At 46.3% G+C, this 22194-nt stretch overlaps 1 protein-coding gene and 1 long non-coding RNA gene across 2 annotated transcripts in view; both read right to left on the bottom strand.

The window, feature by feature from the left end:
• The window catches only part of ANKRD50 (ankyrin repeat domain 50), a 34841-nt gene extending 21781 nt beyond the window's left edge, over positions 1-13060 (bottom strand). The window contains exons 1-2 of the mRNA XM_090288855.1: positions 12840-13060; positions 10535-11480 (exon numbers count right to left, since the gene is read on the bottom strand). Of these exons, the coding sequence (XP_090144981.1) occupies positions 10535-11046 (512 nt within the window). The 5' untranslated portion in view covers positions 11047-11480; positions 12840-13060. The remainder of the gene's footprint in view (positions 1-10534; positions 11481-12839) is intronic.
• Positions 13061-13947: 887 nt separating this feature from the next.
• LOC149999195 (uncharacterized) lies at positions 13948-14758 on the bottom strand. Its single transcript, XR_016513526.1, has 2 exons — positions 14695-14758; positions 13948-14216 (listed from the first exon to the last, which is right to left on the bottom strand). It is a non-coding gene; the product is annotated as an uncharacterized LOC149999195 (long non-coding RNA).
• Between the last annotated feature and the right edge of the window lie 7436 nt (positions 14759-22194).

Below are 22194 nucleotides of genomic sequence, written 5' to 3' on the forward strand. Positions count from 1 at the left end.
CATCAGCCACAGGATGTGGCAGGACAGTGCCCACCCTGCACCCTACTCACGGGGACGCTGGCTTCAGGGCATGGCCTGGGGCTGCCTGGGGGTCTCCTGCCCTCTGGGCCCTTTCAGGGGCATCAGAAAACCAGATGTTTGTCTTTTCCACTCTCCCAAGAACCCAGCGGAGTTTGCCAAAGGCCGCATGCAGAAGCAGATATGATAGTCCAGCTGTCTTTTATTAAGCCTAATATTAAAAAGATTTTGAAAAAAAAAAATAAAGTAAAACAATACACCACTCTTTTTTTGGGGGGGGTGTCTTAGCCAATATATTTATTCTTTTGTTAAAATGTTATTTATGTTAATAGGTAAAAGATTTAGTATTATTAAATATATTAACATATATTTTTAATTTCAAATGAGCAAACATTGATAGGTATAACCCACATAAACAAAAGGTCTCTGAGGTCCTCAACAGTCTTTAAGAGTATAAATGGGACCGAGAATGAAACGGCTGGGGAGAACCGCAGATACGGAATCAGAGGTGCTCACAACCCGAGCAGATCCCAAGCATGTGTGTAAACACACACGGCTCCCTCTGCAGCCGAACCCCACAGCTACCCCTTCACAGGAGGGGTCTCCTACGGGGTGTGGGTGGCTCAGAATTAGGAAGAGAGACCTGGGGGGCTTCCAGTGTATATTATTTTTCTTTAAAACAAAACAGAAAATCCAGACTTAAAGCAAATGTGGCAAAATGGGTACATGCATGTTTGGCTTCCTATTTATGTAGGTTCCTGTGTAAGGGAAGCACGCTGGGGGCAGGGACAATCCCTGGGCCCCACAAAACTCTTTCCTGCAGCCAGTTCTGCCCCTTCGGCGCCATTGGCTTTTCCCTTCCGCTTCCTGCGACGTCCCTGGGTCCGCAGCTGCTTCTCTCTCTAAAGATGGATTTACAAACCTATTCACTGAGACCGCAGCTACAAGAGGTTTTTTCTCCTTTCTAAGTGAATAGGAATTTTAAGTGATAAAATGCAAATTATCAATGAGACAGATCATAATGTTTTAAATTAAAATATAGTTGTTCCTTAATTCAGGAAATAGTTATGTGGCCTCTACCATATTCTAAACCCTGGCCAAACAAAGGGCACAAGCCAGGCGAGCACTCTGCTCACTCAGGTAAGGAGGCAGGCAGACAAATTAAACAAAGACAGAAAACAAGTCCAGACCATGAAAGACACTGAAAATTAAGAAACAGAGGAAACAGAGTGTGATGGTGTGATTTATGAAAGTGACCAGGTGGGAAGTCTCCTCAAGACTCAGTGGGCAGGGGAGCCCCTGGGGAGGTAACACTAAGTGGCAGCAGAGCACGTGCCCATACAGAAATCTGCTGGCCGGGACCCAGCGTGTTCAGAATCCAGCAAGACAAGTGGGGGTGGCCGTGGGCAGGCTGTAAGCAGGGGAAGGAACCGGATCCGACACGCTCCCTGCTCTGTCGGGAGGGACAGCAGCAGCAGCAAGACCAGCTCCGAGGCCACTGCAGGCGTCCAGGCCGGAGAGGGCACGAGAGGCAGTCATGGGACGGACAAGAGGGGCAGGATCTGTTTATCTTGGGGCAGAACAAAAAGGGCCGATGGGTTAGAGCAGAGGGCTGAGTGACACTGAGGGATCAATGAGGACGCCCAGATTTTTTTAACGAATTCAGGAATGAGTTCTTGTTGAAAACATCACTTCCTTAGTTTCTGCTCTGTTGGCTGTTTTCACATCACTGGTGTATCACCAGCCACCCCCACACCCAGTGGCTCAGCTGAAACAGTCATTTATGCTTTCTCTGCGTGTGTGTATCGACCCACGCTAGAGTTGGGGTCACGCTGCAGGTTGGGTCTGGTCTGCTCCACACCCCTCTCCTCCTCGAGCCGACAAACTAGCCAGAGCACGTCCCCCTCACAGGGAGGGCCACCCCACAAGGACAGGCCCCACCACCTGTGCGCATTTTGCACCTGTTTGGATCTTGTCCCTAGAATCCCACTGGTCAAAGCAAAACGCGTGGGCTGAGCCAAGAGCAAAGGCAGAGGAGGACAATCCCGTCCCACCGAAGGGCCAGCTACGCCATACGGCGAAAACCAAGGGCACGCGCAGAGACGAACACAAGTCAGTCAACGCACTACGCTTTCTTCCGTGCACATCATGAGTCTGAATTGCCAAGGGTCACCAGTTTCTAGAAGGCTCCAAATCATTTTTCAAGATAACCACAGGTAAGACAAGTTAGTTCTCTTAATTATATTATGCTTATTAAGCGATCACATGAGCTGTATGTAGCTGTGCACATGTATAACAGAAAAAATGACATCAGGAATATTTCTGAGATTAGGACGCATGAGGGTAACGGGTGTGACGTTTAAGACAGCTACAGACAGTGTGGTCAGAGGAGTCCCTGCACCAACTCCAGGGCCAAGGCCGGCCACCCGTCCCAACACACTTCAGAGATTTCTAAGGGCCCCAAATAACTATTTACTTATTTTACTTCATAAAATCAAATCAACTTACAGTATAAAAACCACTTCATAAAACCTTTTAAGAAAGCAAAATTGCTAAAAACAAAGGGCTTACATCCGCAATATATAACAAATAAAAGGCTAAATCCTTAACTACATATATGAAGCTCTTACTACACAGTAAGAAAATAAGGATATTCTTATTTAGTCTTATCTCCCACCAACTCTAACACTTTCTCAATATGCTTAAAGTATTTTTTGAAAGAATAAATGAGCTTAATGTGCTCAGATGAAGTTTGAAACATGATACATATGTTAGATGGAGCAGAATCAAATTATCAGGAGCTCTTAAAGCCAGGCAGAGAAATCTGAACTTGTGTAGATGATCACTGGCTCAGAAGACCTAAAGAAAGCACTGTCTTACTCTGGTTAACTGGCCAGCCGTGAACAAAGGGAGTCAGAATAAAGACGAGCTACACTTAAGCAGACCAACTAGGAGCAGATGAATAAAAATTCTAGATTAGAGTACAAGAATTCAAGAAATGCTCCAAGATTAAACACCTTCAACTATAGCAGAACAGAAAAGAGAGAGTCTGGCTGATGTGCCCAGGACGCACGTGGGCGTCTCAGGTGCATTCGGGGCCAGCAGAGCCGAGGTCCTGCGTGCTCATGACCTCCCAGCTGTTGCAATATTGTTGCTCTTAAGCTCACACTTTTAAGTATGAAGGGTCTAAAAAATTAGAATAATTATGGAACAACTTAGATAATCAGTTTTCCCAGGCTTCCAGATAATGATCAAGCTTCCTATTACAGCTTCTTAAATCATCCTGTGTCCTTTCGTCTTAGCATTTAGCAAAGCTGGGTTTTTACCTTTATTTTCGTGATTATTTGTCCAATGTGTTTCCTCCCACTTAGTTCAATATACTGTGCTGTCTGGCTAACGCCTTCAGCCCTGTCACTGAGCACATTCCTGGCACACGGCGGGCACTGAATACTTATGTAAGCAATGAATGACCGAGTCAGTGAACAGAATGCTGACAGAGATGCGGGTTTGAACCCTGGAAGCTACATGAGAGACACTCCAGTAAAAAGGTAGATATTGATCAGAGTGAAGATGAAGGCTGTTGATGCAGATTTGGTTGCTCTGGTATTAAGTAAATATAATATTTTGAAGGAATAACTACTGAGAGAGAAGATCTAAATAAGCTTTGTTGGACGAAACCCAGGCACAATCTAGAGGATCAGCAACCGAAGAATAGAGCTGGATAGCAGATTCAGAAAGGGCCAAAGTACAAGTCATGAAAAATAGCTCATATCATCTAAGGCTAAAGATATATTGAGCGGTGAGTTCAGAAGCTACCATACCTAAACAATGTCCTGTAACTATGTAGAGAAGCCAGACTTCAGCAAGTTAGGAAGAAACGAGGTGACAGGGAAGAAGCCCTTGTGTACACAAATTTGAGATAATATGAAGGCAAATTTATGGGGAGATAAAAATATAGTGTTTCTTTTTTCAGAGGAATAGGGAACATACTATTTTTTTAATTTAAAAAATTTTTAAATTTTTATTGATGTGAGAGAGAGGCAGGGAGAGGCGGGGGAGAAGGAGCGAGAGAAGCAGGGGGAAGTGGGGGAAGGGAGAGGTGGGGGGAGAGAGAGAGAGAGAGAGACATTGATTTGTTGATCCATTTACTAACACATTCATTGGTTGATTCTTGTCTGTACTCTGATCTGGGATCAAACCTGAAGCCTTGGTGTATCGGGATGGCGCTCTAACAAACTGAGGTGGCAGGCCGTGGCACATGTTCATCTTTGAAATTGCCTTTTGGAGCCCGGGTGATATAGGTCTGTCCGGAAAGTATCCATCTATGCATATGAAATACAGACGTCTGTTGAAGAAGATTCGAGAAACATTATACAGCCCCAGCTGCTGTGGCTCAGTGGGTGGAGTGCCGGCCTGCAAACCAAAAGGTTGCCAGTTCCATTCCCAGTCAGGGCACATGCCTGGGCTGTGGCGGGCCATGACCCCAGCTAGGAACATGTGAGAGGCAACCGATCGATGCTTTCTCTCCCTCTCTTTCTCTCTCCCTTCCCCTCTCTCTAAAAATAAATAAAATCTTTAAAAAAAACTGTTAAGAAAAAAGAAACACTGCACACCTAGGACAATGATGCCTCAGCCCCCTTCAAGGTAGGCACCCTGGGACCTCACACCGTTCTCCCAGCATCTTTTCCACCATTCAAAACACTCTGCAAAATCCTGTGATGGAATCGCCATCAGCTGCCCCGTCGTATTTTCCTGAGTTTCATCGACGGTCTGAAATCTCTTCCCTTTCAAAGGTGATTTTAGTTTTGGGAAAAGCCATAAGTCACGGGGCACCAAATCTGGGTTGTAGTGGGGGCTGAGTCACGTGGGTGATTTGATGATTCACCAAAAAAACTCTGTATGAGACGTGGTGCATAAACGAGTGTGTTGTCATGAAGCTGCCCATCACCAGGTGCCCAGAGCTGCAGATGTTTTCATCACATTGCATCTCTCAACCGACGAAGAACATGGCGGTCGTGCTGCTTATTAACCATCTGGCCTGGAGGGGTGCACTCACAATGAACGATACACTCCCAAAGGAAAAACAGTTAACAGGGTCTTGATCTTGCCGTGGCTTTGCTGTGCCGTCTTTGGGTGCGGAGAACCAGGTGACTTCCACGGGGACGACTGGGCCTTCATTTCCTGATCACAGCCATAGACCCACCATTCACCGCCCGTGATGACCGACCTTCTTGAGGAAATTTCATTCATCGGTAGCAGCTGAATGCACTCATTAGCATCTACAGCACGATGTTCCACCTGCCCCGGAAGCAGAAGCCGCAGAACGAATTTTGCCACGGCACATGTCATACCAAGATCTGTGTCGGAAATCTCAGACACAGTAGGTTTTGGACTCCCCAGATCGGATTCCAGTTCTCGCAGTCAGTGGCCTGTGTTGACTGCAGCCCATACTCGGGCAGCATTCTCAGGTGTCTGCTAGTTAGTTGCAGGCCTTCCAGACGGGGACCGCTTTCAGCAGGGTCTTGACCACCTTTGAAGCGCTTGCGCCGCATTTCCCTTTGCGCTGCACTCATTGCATCATCCCCAAAAGCCTTCTGAGTCATCCGAATGGTTTCCGTGGAGGAATGTTCCAGCTTAATGCAAAATTTGGTGCAGATTCATTGCTCTACTCGCTCAGTCATTCTGTATGCAACGGCCACACAGAACGCATGTTCTCTCAACGGCGTCTGCCACCTCCACTGACTAGTACAGTGAAGTCGTCACTGTTCACATCTATACATTCCAGTCCCCTCTCCTTGGCTGCCGGGTTACATCGATGTTGCGTGAACCATTCTCATTATACTAACAATGGCTGGACTTTTTCCAGAAAGACCTTGTATATCAACAAATGAAATGGTCTTGGGGTAGAATAATTGAGGGGTGCGCTGGATCAAATTAGAATGTGTAGGCCCATCTGAAGACAGCAGCCAACTCAGCTCAACCAGGTTACTGCTTCAAAGGAATGAGTAATACTGTCAAAATTTCCTTTTTTTAAAAGAAACAAAAATCTGGACATGTGTGTGCAATTCCCTAAATTGGGTAAAAACCACATTCAACCTTTATAGCACTACTTTATGCTCTCTGGTCTAACAAAACCTGAGTTATCAAGAAGTACATACATAAAAGCGTGGCCACGCAGACCTAAGAATGTGGCTACCACCGGACAATATAAACACGGACTACCGCGCGTGCTGACGGTGCAGAAGTGATGAAAGCCTGAGCGCCAGTTCGGCCAGGCGCAAAACGTACGGCGGACCAAGAAAGCGGCACTTAGACGTGGAGTACAGAAGAGAAAGCCCATCTCTTCTTTCCATTTGGGGCAGAAAGAAAATATTTTAGGCAGTGAAAGCAGGAGAAGCTAAGTGAATGGAAGACCATCTTCAAGTAAACTTAACAGTTAAAAATCGGAAACAACAGACATTTCAGTGAAAAGTGACAATCTTAAGACTAAAGGAAATGTAGACTTTTGATTATGAAAATAATATTTTATTTTATTCAAAATGTGAACAGTAAAGACACCTGTACAAAATCTTTTAATCTGACAGTATTTAGGAATGGGTAATAGCCGGTATTATTTATATAAGGCCAAGAATGGAAAGGGACTCCTTTGTTGTGAAAAGAACCACAACTGAGGGCCGGAAGGAAGCACACGTTCCTGTCCCATTCTGTTCTTGTCTCTTTATTGAGTTTCCAGAAATACCTGGAGCCAGTGGAGACAGGAGATAGACATCTGGCCACTTAAAACTACCTGGACCTATGCCATACACATACATGCTAAGGAGCAGACAGTAGGTTAATAAATTAATAATCACACACCAGTCCGCTCTGCATTTAAAATTGACCTAAATGATGAAACATTTCAATTTCCTTTCATACGCAAGAACTTCAGCTGTCCTTCAGTTAGACTCAGACATATTCTAGGTAGGTAAGTAGCATTATTCAGTCATTCCGATGATAATCATTTAGCAATTACGATATGTAAAGTGCTGTTCAAAGCACAATCGTGACTATAAAAAATTAATCACTCATGAATAATGCCATGAAGAAGCATATGCCTAACAGAGGAGAAAACAGAAGACATATGCATAAATAACTAGAGAAGGAGCTAAAATCTACAGATACCCTTGAAGAGCTATAAATGTTCAGGGAGAAGGAGATCAATAGAGGAGTCCGCTATCTAAGGATTCTTATTCAACACAAAAAAACCAGTGTCAGAGTTCAGACTTCCAGTGTCCGATCCAACACTGTTACCTTTCACCATTTACACAACATTTCTGCTAAACTCTCAAAGTTTAGAACCCTTTGTCCTTAATTCTTCATCACAATTTTATTGCATTTATACTTAATTTGTGGTAACTCTGAAGACGTTTAATGAACTCCTATCAACATCACACAGAACAAAATCTTTTTGGTCAACATGGGAAGAATTGACATCATGCATTGAAAACTCACACCTGGTGTTGTAGATTGTCAAACAAATAAAAGTTAGGAGTCATATCCACCAGAAATAAATGTGTTTATTTCCTCCATCCATTGAAATCTCTAAAAAAGACCCTTGGGTTCAAGGACCATGATGGGGGGCCAATAGGTTCAGAAAGGAGTTTCTGGTTGAATGAAATACCCATTTTCAGCTGTGCTTCTAAACCAGGCCCAGGGCCCCAAACCACTGCCCACCCCTCACTCCCTAACTCAGGTGCCCTGATCCTTGTGTTTTAGTTATTAGCTAATTTGATCTCCATCTCCCTCAAAATATTAACTCATTGACAACAATGACCTTCCACCCATTGTCCACCTGTTGAATTATACCTATGCTGCCTAAATAAAATGCATTCCAATTAAAATTCTCAAAAGGACCTCTTTAACACATCATTCACAGTCACTAATAGAAGTTACAATAAATCCTTGACTATCCTGTCCAAAAGTAGAGGTCTAGATCATCTAATGCCGTAGACTACGCAAAAACATTTTTTAACTTTGAATTGGGTTCTCAGTGTACATTTGGCTACGGTTATATTACAGCTTCACAGTCATAGAGGAAGATATATCTAATGCATTACCAGAAACAGTTGCTCCAATACCAAAATTACCTCATTTATTTAATGATAAACTACTTTAATGATAAAAAAGTGACCTGGGTGTTTGAAAGATCCAGTAGGAGCTTAAGAGAGAGTACCACAATGTTCCAAGTAGAAGCAGTGGGTTTTCTTTACCAAAATACAGACTGGGAACACAAAGTGTTAGCTAGTGCCTTCGGTCAGTCAGGTAATCAGTACCGGTGTGCACTTGACACACAGCTCCGGGTGCTTCTCACTTCTCTCTAATCAGTTATTAACGAAAATTCAGACAGGAACAAAAAAGAGGATCACCTGATTAGGGGGATCTTTTCCAGGAAAGTCTATGATACTGTAGAGAGAGATCTGCTCAGGATCAGAACATATCAAGAATATATAGTTATCAGACAGGATTTCAAATATTTAAAAGTAGTAGAATTTTAATATGAATGCCAATAAAATAAAGTGCATAATTAGACTAAGTTAAACTTAGACTATACTTTTGGAAATTGATTTTCTAAGGTATCAATAAATCCAAATAGCTTATGAAATGACTTACAAGAAATGGAAATTCAGCTCTTCAACCAGCGACAATATCTTTAAAAAAAAGCATTAAGTCAAGAGGAAAAGAATCATTTATGTACAGAGACTTGAAGATCTTCAAAACTGAAGCTTTATATTAAGGATGGCATTTGGTTCCACACAGTGACTGCACACTGAACACCCCCATCGAACCTGGCCTCTCACACCTGCGCCGCAGGCATCGCCCAGCAGGCTTCCTTGCTGATTTAAGGATGATGTAATAGTGGTAACCGAGATTTTGATTGCGAACAGCCAAAGATACAGGTTTGCCCTGAGTTTTATTGGATGGCACTTACACATTTTAAAAGGCCTACAGGAATACCACACCTCTCAAAGACACTCACCTTTGGCTGACTTTAATCAACCTCTCACCTGTTTGAATTCTATACTACTAGTCATAACGATCATTCCAGACTGCCACTCATCTGAAAGCTACACTCACACCAAAACTCTGACACACACCCTTGTTCTCCACAAACTTTAAAACTCTTCCTCTTCCCCTTAAGTCCTCCAAAGAATTTGTGATCACAAACCTGTATACGTACACGTGTCTTTCAAATCCCAGCTCTGCCCTTTACTAGCCTGTGACCTAGGACAAGTTACTTAGTCTCTCATGCTTCAGTTTCCTCATCTGTGAAATGGGACTAATAGTTCCTGCCTCACAGAACTATTATGAAGATTTAATGATTTAATATTAGTATAGCACTGAGAACAGTGAGTCACACAAAGTGCATGCTACTATTATTATTTTCAATATCACACCAGAATTCATAGATTTCGTACCATTAGACCTAAGGACATCAAAAGAGCAAAATCACCTTCACAGCAATTCAAATCCTGCTCAGATGACTCCTAGAGACACTCCCACAGACACGCACACTCCCACTCACCTTCAATGCGGAGCGTACCTCCTGTATCTTTGGGAAACAAACGTGTGCCTGCTAAGAACTACTTATAGTGCAGGGGACAAAAGTATATGACAAAATGACTAAAGCAGCAGCGAGGCAGTGGCAGTCCCAGAACAATTTGCCTCCTCCTTTAACAATGAGCAGAGGAGTAATACAAAATGTTATTTTCAAGGAATCATTTTTTAAACACACTTTGAATCTGGAACCACTCTGAAAAAAAGAACAAACTTAAATCACTTCTTAGACCAATCCTTTTACTATGGAGAAATGCTTAATTGAGGTTAGGAAAATTATTTTTCCGTATCACTCGCTAAAATACTAAAATGATGTCGGATTTTCATTATTTTGTAAAGATCACATATATCAAAATATCACTCAAATTTTCATTTACTTGAAATTGAAAGGTAAATCCCAAAGCACATTATTAACAAACTTTCTTCAGATTCTCAATGGCCAACGGTCTCTTTCAAAGAGAACTCTTCTTAATTAAAGGAATAATACTATAAATGAAGACGTAGTAGATTCTATCACGAGAGTTCCTCTAAATTCAGGGCCACATATAGTTTGTCCTTCCTAAAAATGCAGCCTGGTTTCCGGGTAGCTAAATATTCTTCTCTACCATAAGAAGAGATACCCCTTATCAATTACAGGTAATATTGGAAAAATAATAATTGGCATACATTTGAAAAATAATTAGTTTCTCACAGTGCTTGAAATTCTATTATAAAAGACACACTTTTAACTCATAGCCTGTGCGAAGCTCCAATTTCATTTCCTTCAATATTCACATAAACTGGTTTATTCACAACCACAGATTATTTCCAATTCTACATCAGTAGCACAAGTACCCCAGAAAGTTAAAAAATAAATAAATAAATCTAAAACCCCTTTTACTTTCTGAACTTAACCGCAACACCATGACATTCTTATCGTTACCTTTTAAATGCTTCGGCTGGGTCCCTCTCACACTCGCCAGGCTGCAAGAGGCTTTGGATGGCGGGGTCCCGCAGCTTGTCCTCGTAGCCCTGGAGGAGTCCGCTGTGGCAGATCTGGGCAACCAGCCCTCTGATAAACCCCCCCACACACAAGGTGTCCGAGTCCTGGGCTTTGCAGAAGTGGAAGGCCAGAGCCTGGCGATGTAACCCTCTCTGCAGGCTCGTAGGGGAGCTGGGCCACAGGAGCTCAGTGCACAGGGCTGTCTTGCCACTGCCAGGCCCTCCGACCAACAGCACCCCCCAGGCGGCGCCTTTTGCAGACACAACACCGGCGTGACTGCCAGAAGCCACGGAGAGGGGCGGCGTGCCGACCCCGCCGCTGCAGCAGCTGGTCTTCTCCTGGAGGCAGTGCTGAAGCTTGTGGAAAACCCACTCCCTACAGTAGAACTGCTTCCCCTGCAGTAAACTTGTCTGAGCCATTTTGCAGACTTTCTCTTCCCAAGGATTCGTCATAATAGGCTTCTTATCTTCCCCGTTTGCTGAAACTGGGATGCATCGGCACAGGTCTCTACATCCATGAGGATGTAACTTGCATGTTAAGTTGACTAGGAATGAGAGTGTCACCAGTTACGGTAAACTCAACAGCCACAGAGTCCACCTGTCAACAGACTGCGCATGACTTTGTTTGGTTCTTTAGTCTGGATTATCAGCAGAGAACGGACTAGTTTAATTGGTGGACTGGTGAGAAACTGCCTGGTTCCCAAGCCTGGCAGCACTTTTTCTCTATCTTGATGGGCCACATACCCCCATGGCTACAACCAGAGTTTCCGTGATTGTGGGTCTTTCAAGTATGCAAACGAGACAGTACATCTGGGAAACTAAAGAGAAAGCCCAATCTTTCAATTTGTACAAAATGCTTCTCCAGATTCCAAGTGTTGAGTCTGGATCTGAAAATTAGATCAGAAAAGATATCCATTATAGTAAACGTCATCCAAGAGATTACACTGGTACAGGAGTAGGTCGGTAGCTCGGTACTTCCTGCTAAAGGGACAGCCCGCAAACGGCTAGACCTGCCGCTTTCAGGCACGTGGACAACTGCCAGGGAGGCAACCAGGTGGCAGAAGCGACAGGCCCGTGTTCACACCTCTTAATGCAAAGCATTCATAAAATGCATTTTTCAAGACAAATTCTTAATGAACCTGTTCACAGGTTCCTCGTCATTAAGATGTCCTGGTAATCAACACGTAACTGAAGTAAAACGAAATACCTCAGTGCAGAATCTATGATCAATGCGTACGTATCGAAGGGCACAATTTATCAGTTAATCTAAAAGACCCACATACTTCATTTTCTTCACTTTCAAAAAAGTTGGACAATCACCCTCAAATCTTGATTACGTTTTTCTTCCTGTATTTTCCTGCTTTATAATTCCCACAGATCGACATTCTGATCATTTGGGGTTTTTAAACCCTCCCCGCTGACGGGGAAAGACGTGCACCCACAGCGGCATCCCGAGCCTCGGGGAGAACCCCAGCGCGCCGGCCACGGACGCCCCGTTCACGCGCGCAGGCCGCCGCCCAGGACCCTGCTGGCCCGACGGGCCACGCTTCCTTGTCGGCAGTTTGCAACGTCGTCGGGGGGTGAGTACCGGGGCGGAGGCTGGACGGCAACGGGTTAAAAGAAAAAAAAGGGGGCGGACGGGGATGACCTCACACGAACGATAAATCCACACACAGGACGACGTGATGCCTCCTCGCTCTGCGCAAAGGTGCGGGCTCGGTGGCGGCGCGGGGTGCGCGCTCCTCCCGCGCGCGGAGCACCGGCGGCTGCGGGGAACCCCCTCCGAGGCAGGCCGCCGGGTGTCCCCCGGCAGCTCCGGCCGCCCGGCCCGGCTGACAGACAAAAGGAACCCGGGGTCCCCGGCGACAGGGGCGCCTGCGTCTGAGCGCCCCGCGGAGTCACCGGGAGGCCCCCTCGGACGGGCCGCGGACGGCGCGGCAGGCGCCCTCCGAGGTCTTCCCTCGCGGCCGGGACAGCCCGCCCCGCCCCGACCCCGGGGTGTGTCTTTCGGGGGGGGGAGGGGTGCCCGGCGCCCTTGCCGATCCCGGCCGAGGGGTCGCCTCCGGCTCCGGGTCCGGCTCGGCGCCCCCACCCCGCGCGCAGATCCTGCCCCCTCCCGGCCCCCGGCGGAGCGAGGGGGTCTGCGGCGACCGGGGTCCCAGCCTGGGAAGTGCGCGGGTGGGTCAGACCCGCGCCCTGGGGGTCGTCCCGCGCGCCCGCGGCCGCCGCCGCCGCCCCTCGGTTACCTCGGCCGCGGCCGCCGTGGAATCTCAGCCCCCGACACTTGCTCCGCGGAGACGCCGCCGTCGCCAGCGCTTCCGGGGCTCCAGCTGCAGCCGCCCGCTCCCCCGGCACGGGGCGCGCTCCCAGCTCCGGATCCGCCGCCCGGCCCCGGGAACTGCCGCTCCGGCCGCGCCGGCAGCCAGGGTCGCGCTCCTCCCAGCCCCCACCGGCCAGCCGCCGCCGCCGCCGCCGCTGCCAGGGCAGTGACTGTCTCAGGCCGCCCAGGGCCAGCCGGCCCCGCCCCGCCGCGCTCGAGGCCCCGCCCCTCCCGCGGCTCGGGCCCCGCCCCCTCCCGGGCCGCAGCCTTTCTTCGCCGCAGGCTCCGCCCCCGACGTGCGGGCCGGCGCCGCCCGTGCTGGGGCGTGCGCGGCCGCCCGGGACCCGGCGCTCGCGCGGCGGGGAGACCTTTCTCCGGGCGGCCTGGGGCCCCGCCTTCTCGGGGAGGTGGACGGAGCAGGGGGCGGGGGCTGCGTTCTCACGTCCCCGTGCTCACGCGAGTCGCTGCTCCCACCCACCCCGTCGCCGCTCGGCCCCGAGCTTTCCTTTGTCTTCTAGGCCCGAGGGACGCGCTGGCTCCTGGGGCCATATCCGCTCGTAGGCGGGGCCGCTGGGCTCGGGGAGCTGGGCCCCCCGCCGCTCTCTTAGCCCCGGGCCCGTCCTGCTTCTCGGTCGTGCGGTGCCCTCTCGCCATTAAACCCCGGCGGGCCCCTGTCTCAGCCGGGGACCGAGGAGGAAGGAGAGGACGGGGCAGAACGTGGCAAAAATAAAAACGGCAGGAGGCCGGGGCGGCGTCCCCACGGCCCGCGGAACGGCGTGGCCTCCCCCGAGGGAGGCCGAAAGCTGCCGTTGGGTCTCGGCCGCTGCCCTTCGGGACGGCTGGGGGGCTTCCGGGGGCCACCACAGGGGAGAAGGCCGCGGTCGTGGGCAGGGGGGGCAGTGGGACGGCGCGCCCCGCTGAGTCAGGCGGGCGGCCGTTTGCGTTCGCGGGGCCCCGGGGTACGGAGCGGGACTCCGGGGTTCGCTGGGAGAGTAAAGTGCTTCCTGTCAACGGATGGAGTCGCAGAGGCACCGTCTTTGTCATTCTCGTGTTTACGCTAAAGCTGCCGGCCCCCCACCTCCCGCGCTGCGCCGTGGGGATGCGTGTGTTTCCCGAGTGCCCAGCCCGGTGCGTCTGGGTCTAGGAATGCCCGTGCGGAGCCATCACTCAGCCGCGGCGGCGGGTAACGAAGCGGGCAGTGCCGCGCTTACGCTTCCGTCTCTGCGCCCGGCCTGGCCGTGCCGCTTGACGCTTGGTGGTCTCAATATTTAGATTTAAGTCATTTGCTGTGAATTCTGGGGTTCTTTTCAAAAGCAAGCAGAAATATAAAAAGCAGAAGAGTATAAATTATCTGGGATTAGCGCGATGAAAATTGAACTTAAAAATCTACAGTTTTTAGTTACATTTGCTTAAGTAATTTTAATTACCAGGTAGATTGTTTATAAAACTAGACTTCTTTAGATTCGTGGTTGTAAAATTATGTTTAGAGGAGAAAATTTAAATAAGAACAATGTACATCATATATTCATTGCCATTAAACTATTTCCTAATACGTACAATAAAATAATTCATGCCTAATAGAGAGCATTTACAGGAACTTTTGATTTAGTGCCTTTTTTTTTTTTTTATGGAAACTAACCATCATTGAATGCTGTTAATTACAATGATAGCTAAGCTGTAATTAATCTTTAGACTCCTTTAGAATTTTTTTTGTTTTGTTTTGCTTTAAAGTTTATGTCACATTTTATTTTTATGGCTTTTTGTTTTCCCTGATTCCTTACCTGTAAGGTGGAATCATGGTTGCAAATTAGGAGGCTCATGCTTTCGGAAAGTGCAGCTTCGGTCCGAGTCGCCACCCAGGTGGCACCATTCAGATGTCCTGGCGCCCGTCACAGACTAGGATGCATCCAGGCAGTGGGTGCAGTGACAGTCGGTGTGTGAGCACACTCAACAAAACCCACTTCCGGCGGCGTGACACAGTAGGGCTTGTTCCTCTCATGCGATAAAGAGCCTGCATGGCATGGCTTCTCCAACGGGAGCCCTGCAGGTACCCCGGGTCCCCTTCTACCTTTCAGACAGTAATAGAGCCCAGCAACCGTTAACTGAGTATGGATTTAGGCCTGTGAGCTCTTGTACTGATAAAATGATCCTGGATGTTCTGATTACGTACAAAGATAAAATCTATAATAATTTTTATTTAATAAAAATTAATTCAAAAATATTTTTAAAAATCACAAAAATATTGTAAACTAATACATTTTTTCTTTTGAAAATCAGTATTACCACCTTCTGACTTCTAGTAGAAGAAAAGTATCATTACAGTGTTGACGAAGTTTTCTAGCACATTTGCCGAACAGGCTCTGTAGTAAAGGGAAAAGAATTGAAGGTTAAACTCCTCGCTTTTCACCTCTGAATCAGCTTCTGGTGGGGTGTTCGGTTTTTGGTGAGCCGGGTATCTGTTGCTGTATATCGTATGCCATAAGCCAAAGCTTAGCGGCCGAACACAGCGCCCATTTCTCACTCCTCCCAACGGTGCGGGTGGACCGGGTGGTTCTGGGAGGACCCCTGGGCTCCCTCATGCACTCGCATTCAGCCGGCCTCACTGGGCTGGCTGGGTCACCAGCTGGGCTGGCTGCGCAGGCTGGGGCGGATGCGCCTCTCCCCACGGCTTCTCCCCAGCCAGTGGTCTCGGGGCTCCCTGAGAACCGGAAAGCCTCCTGAGGCCTTACTCTGGACCTCGCCCAGTGCCCCTCCTGCCAAGTTTTGTAGGTCAAAGCAGTTCACAAGGACAGGCCAGATTCCATGGGGGGAATAGACTCTGCCTGGGATGCAATGAGGTGCAAGATATTATGGGCATGTTTTTTAAGTACCACAAAGGGAAATCTTTAAGAATTTGACACATAATTTAAACTCTCCACTAGAAAAAAAAAAAAAGCTTATATAATACAAAGTCTGTGTTATTATAAAAGAATAATGCCCTTCTATGTCACAGGACTCCAGATTAAGAAATCTTAAATAGCTTCCCTTATATTCAATGAGTCACTTAATGTGAATAAATAGCAATATAGTCCAAATATATATAAATATATAAAGTATGTCCATCTACACTGACATTTTTCTCAGTATTAGGCTCTGTTTATCGACATTTACATTTTTATTCAACATAACGGGACTATAAAGAATTAAGGCTCAGAAAAATTGAGTATTATAGTTAAACAGATATTGATCATTTGTTTGATTTTGAATGAAATAGTACTTTATAAATTAATACCTAACAAGATAATACTCTCTTTTCTAGTTCTAAAAAAAGGTTCTGGTTTTTTAAAATCAAGATGTTACTCTATCTCTGGTTAAATTCTTTTAATTTAAGGAGACTAAGAACAAATTGTTATCTTCTTTAGTCACTGGTAGAAAAGGGATCTTTTCTGCAAAGAGGAAAGTGAAGTGGAGTTTTTGCTTAGCTTGTTTAGTTATTAATAAATTAGTGTGTATTGAAGTGTACAGCAACATGAACTTTTTCAAAAATAATTTCACAATAACTGACATTTGTAATATCTTCTCAAAATGTTTCTTATTTAATATATCTTTGTAATGTGAACAAATATTATGATACATAGTTTAATTTGGCTAAATTCCAATTAAAATGAAGACTTTTATTTTATTACTTGTATTTGTTTATATACATTTATTATCTGTGTCCAGAAGAATTTAGAAATGTCACATAAGTAAGTGCCTGGCATTTCAGTCTATAATTTGTTATTGATAAGATAAAAGCAACACTTTTAGATATGTACGCAAGTTGCATAAAGGAAACCCTCACAGAGTTCCTGAAATTTGAGAGGAACAAGGTGCTGCGATTTGATAACAGGAGCCAGAGGCTGGAGAGAGGAAAATATCTTAATCAAGGTGTGCTCTCAGATCAAGGCTGCATGATTCTTGAAAAGTTCATTGTAGGGAGATTATATCAGAATCAAAGTCCTCAAATTGCACACTAAATTGAAATAAAATATCCCAGTTTGAAGAATTTTTAAAAATTAATTTTTTTAAGAGAGATGGGAAGGGAGGGAGGAAGAAAGGAAGAGAAACATCACATTGATGTGTGAGAGAAACATTGATTGGCTGCCTTCTGTATGTGCCCTTACTAGTGACTGAACCTGCATCCCAGGCATGTGCCCTAACCTAGAATCGAACTGGTGACCTTTCTATTAGCAGAATGGTGCCCAGCCCGCTGAGCCATGCCGGCAGGGACCCGGTTTGAAGGACCCAGTGTACCACTGCTGACTTCGAAGACCGCGAGGGCCATATGCCAAGGGTGGAGTGTGGTGACAGCGCAGTGTGGCCCCAGGCCAACTGCCAACGACAGAACAGGGAGCTCCGTCCTATCACTGCAGAGAACCAAGTTCTGCCAATAACAGGAAGGAGTCTGGAAGAGGACCTTGAGCCCCACATGGAAACAGTCAATAGATACCTTGATCTCAACGGCAAACTCACTGAACCTGCTTGAGCCCGCCTGGACTTCTGATGTGCAGAAACTGTGGAACAAATGGGTGTTGTTTTAAACACCTATGGCTGTGATCATTTATTCTGTAGCAGCAGAACTCTAAGGCAGACTTCGGTACTGAGGGGGTTAATGTGAAAGATACCCCGCATTGTGGAAGGGGTTTTGGAATCAGGTAGTTAAGTGAGGCTGTTAGAATTTTGAGGAGCAGGACAGACACACTTGAGTTTGCTTTGGAAAGACTGTTAGTAGGAATAAGAACACTCCTAAGGCAGCTCAGAAGGAAGTGAGGACGGTCACTGGGAGTGGAGGAAGAGGCGTCCTGCTAGGTCTCAGTGGGAAGTTTAGGAACATCGTTTGCTGCCGTGGGAAGCAGAACTTGTGAATGATGAACTTGGATATTGATCTGAGGTAGTTTCTAAGCAAAGTTGAAGGTGAGGCCTGGTCTTCTCTTTCTACTTGTAGTTTAAAAGGTGACAAGAGAGAAAGAAATTGAAGAAAGAACTGTCGAAGCCTGGGACTGGATGATCTGGGAAATTCTCAGCCTACAGTGATGGCAAAGGACCCTGAAATGAAAAGGTTGCCCCTGAAAGCGCGGCCAGAGCAAACGCTGCGTGTGGCCCGGCCGAGCCACCTTTGGCGGCTGCCCCGGGGAGGGACGAGGGTCAGAGGCGTCCACGCACGGGAGACACAGCATGTGCCTCGTGGGTCCTGGTCAGAGCTTATGGGCAGTGTCCCTCCACCACCTCAGCTGAAGCCCAGAGTAGAAAAGGAATCACTAAAAGAAAAAAATCTGTGGATGAGCCTTTTGTCTAAAGGAGGGAACTCCCCTGCAATCCACCTAAAGCCACAAGGCGCTTGGCAGCGCTCTTCAGCAGGGGCCCTGCCAGCTGGGACTTCGAGGGACAGAAAGCAGGTAACAAACACACCAGGGGACTGCCGGCCTCCCACGGGCCCGCGCAGGACAGGGGCTGCCAGCAGCGCTCCACCACCGGTGGCATGTACCTTTCCTGAGAAAGGGTCCCTGAGCTCTCACAGTCCCCGTCCGGGTCACCTCTGACACAGCGCCCGCCGCTCGCTGTGCGGTCCCCCCCCGCCGGCTGCCATGCCTCGGCTTGTTATTCCTCGGCACGGGTGTTGCATAAACAGACAAACGCACCGTGACTAATACAGGCAAGCACACGGCTACTTTTATAACAAACAAAACGAAACAAAACAAAACCCACCTCCTTTAATAGACACAGAACGTGGTATTTTCACTTTATTTCAAGCACACATATCTTCCCTTCCCACACAGATCTGTCCCTCGTCCTGGATTTGCTCTTGCTGTTCGGCTACATTATCCCCTCGGTCGTCCAAGACAGAAACCGGGGCAACGCCCTGCACGCCTTCCTTTCCCTTCCTCTTCGCGCTAAACTCTGCCTTCCCTCCTCACTGCCTTTTAGGTCTGTCCTTCTCCTCCTCATCCTCACTATTCAGTGCAGACTCTCATCTCTCCCGGTCATCCTGCCTCAGCCTCAGCCCCTGTGTGCGTTCCGTCGCCCACGCTATTGCCAAAGCGATCTGTCGAGAACCGAAGGCTGATATCATGCTTCTCTGCGAATCTTTTTAAATCGGTTGCCCCTAATGTACGTATAAGCGTCTTTGTACAGCTCTCTGGGATACGCCACCTAACTCTCATCCAGATTATCCCTTGGCCTTTTTCCGTGTACACTTTGTCCACCCTAAATCACGTGGGCTCTTGATATGGCCAACACTTCGGAAGCGTTCTCTGTAGGCTACTTCCTGCTCACATCTTCAGTTCCCCAGAAAACTCTCACCTAAACTTCGGCATTAAGTCTCTTTGTGAAACCTCTGCTGATTCCTCCCACACTCTTAGCTGTACCTTTTCTCCATTTGCATCATGTACATGATCTCAGTGACGTTGTGTTTATCTACTTTGCTATGAGATTCCTTGGGGACACAGATTTTTTAAAATATATGTGCCTTTAGAATCTAGTGGCATGTATTTCATAGCCATTCAATAGGCAAATGATACATTCTTGTGAAATAGAATTGAGGGATAAATTAATTTGAATTATAGAAAATGAACCTCTTTATTCCTTACATGTTAAGCCATCTATTCCATTGTCAAATAATCTCTTAGGGTGTAAAGACCGTTATTCTCGTTCACTGCAAAGGAATAGCCATGAATAACAATTATAACATAAATCAACAGCAATAAAACTGGGATTTTTAATTTTCTTTAGTAAAAAGTAAAATTAGTAACCAACACGATACTAGAATGCTAGATTATACCTAAATTTCCTCTTTCATGAAAATTTTTAAAACCACAACATTCTGTAGTTTCTAAATGTGACATCTTAACACATATTTATATTCATTTTCAATGATGAGGACAAATAAGTTGGCTTTTTGCGATAATGATTGCCATCATTTTTGTCATCCCAGTGCCCTTAAAATCTGCATCTGTTAAAGAGAAAGGATAAAGGAGTGTCCGTCCCTGGGATGATATGGAAATGTTATGTCCTTAACAAAAAGTGAGTATACTTCATACCATAACAGTTGAATTGGGCAATAACCTATCTGTGGCCCCCACCTTATAGACCAGAAATACTCTCAAGGAATTCCAGAGTATTAATTAATGAGCTCCATAAATCTTCCTTTCATCAAGTAATAAGCTTTCTTTCTCCACAATAGCTATGTATACGTTCATGTCACAGTCTGCTTTTCTTTGTGATATTTAATACGGGACATCTGATCACTACTTTGTAGGTTCCATTGCGTAAAGTCTCTGCCCTGCCAGCCAGTGCCCTGCCGGCGCTGGCGGTACATGGGGGTCAGGCCTGGCCCGCTCGGGGCAGGGCGTGCGGGGCACATCGCTATGCTCATTCCTACGAGTAAGGGTTTATTTTAAAGAAAGACTACCTTTTTTTTTTTTTTCTTTTAATCCCATTTAGTTAACAAAAGATTCTGGGGTCAGTGAATGGTGTTGACTGAGGAAAACTTAAAATCTAGTAATTCTAATGGACTAAAGACAGCAAGTACAGGCTGCAGGAACTATTCCAGTGACCCGTGTCCTACGGTGCTGGGCTTCGTTGTGACAGTTTTGCACAGAGCACCTGTCCAAAGGATATGCTATTACATGTCTTCTTAAGAAGAAATGAAGAAAAGATCATTTCTCAGTGAGACTTTAGAAAACAAATCACCCAGCTGTAGCTTCCTTTTCATAAACTCACTACGTGTGGGAAACAGCAAAGGGTGCCTGATGAGCCGTTGGAGTTGGCGGCATTACGCGTATCTGTAAGGTTAAAGCCCCCGTTAGTTCGCAGATGCATTACATCACATCAGTGGGTTAGAAAATAAAACAATGAAGGCAGGTCTTCAGGGGAAAGACTCTGGATAAGACAATGTCTGCAAGGCCCAGTTTGCTTGCAGCGACAACCACCTTTAAACGCGTTGTCGCTAAATCCACCTTAGCTTTCTGTGACTCCTTTGGAGGTTTTCTGACTTTTGTTTACTAGATAGGAAAACGAGAATTCCGTATTTTTTTAATTCTTGCATTTGAACCTCCTTTTCTATGTATCAGTGAGCATGGTTTTGTTTCCTAAAGAAACGTGTTAGATATGGTCCCCACTCTATAAATACAACTAAAAAGTAAAGGCCCATTTAAAGTGATGTCATCGTAAACAGCACAGCCACTCAAAGACAGAGACTTGTGGGCTCCCATCTGGCCTTCTCCCTGGCAAATTCCTAGGGTGCCCTGCTGTCTGCAATATTCTCTCCCTATTCTAGGCCAGACATACTTTTCAGCTAGTGTTGTTAACAGTTTTGCTTTAATTACTTTCTTCAAGGTCTGGATGTCTAAAGTAAGAATAACGTTTAAACGGGGGCTGCCACTGTGCTAAAAATCGAGGGCCACACAGCATCTCTGGAGTTATCACATTATCTCTGTCTCTACCCCAGTACAATGTGTCCATTCGGTTAGTGGTTTTTGGAAGCAAAGGGGGAAATGAAACAAACGCTGGCTCAGACGGTGAGGCCCTCTGCCAACCTCCATTCAAAGGCAGCCACGCCATCAATCCAACACAGGACTTCCCAGTGGCCCAGTTGTTTGGGGGAACTGGGGAGGAGGGCGGGACCGTGGTGGAGGTAGGCGGGAATCATCAAAGACGCCACCGCGGATCACCATCTACTCTGCCAAGGGAACGGTTATTTTCTTGTACTTTTAAAATTTAGTAGTACCTGATCTGAATGCAGGTGTATAATCATTTTTTGTTGCAAGTTGTATTCAGATTATTCAATGTAGTTCAGCATTTTATTTTCAAGGTCTGTGTCATCAAACCTCAGTTCCCATCTTAAACTTAGCAGTGCTCAGTTCCCAGTTTCCAGTAGCTTGTTTTACTTGTCGATAAGAGATATGCCATGGAGACTTTTTTTTATTCCCATTTTTAGTTGACTTGAATACACAGTGCAGGCTAGAGAAGCTGAAACAGCGGTTTGTGTTTTCTCATTTCCTCTTGTTCCCACTTCACTGCATGCAGTTCCCACGCTATTAGGGCAATGTCTTCACATAGGGCCGGCCCTGTTGTGTAAAATAGCACTTCATATTTATCTTATCATACTTTGGAACTTCAGTGAAAATATTTCAGTTACATCATCATTAAAGGCCTTTCATTCTGTAGATTAGAAAAGAGAAACCCAGGGCCCTTTGAACATCACAGCAAGAAAACACTTTAAACAGGATTAGTAACGGGGTGAGATGAACGGTGAATGTGTTTGG

This window comes from Furipterus horrens, unplaced genomic scaffold, assembly GCF_987537825.1.
Source record: "Furipterus horrens unplaced genomic scaffold, mFurHor1.1.pri manual_scaffold_10, whole genome shotgun sequence".
NCBI classification, from domain to species: domain Eukaryota; kingdom Metazoa; phylum Chordata; class Mammalia; order Chiroptera; family Furipteridae; genus Furipterus; species Furipterus horrens.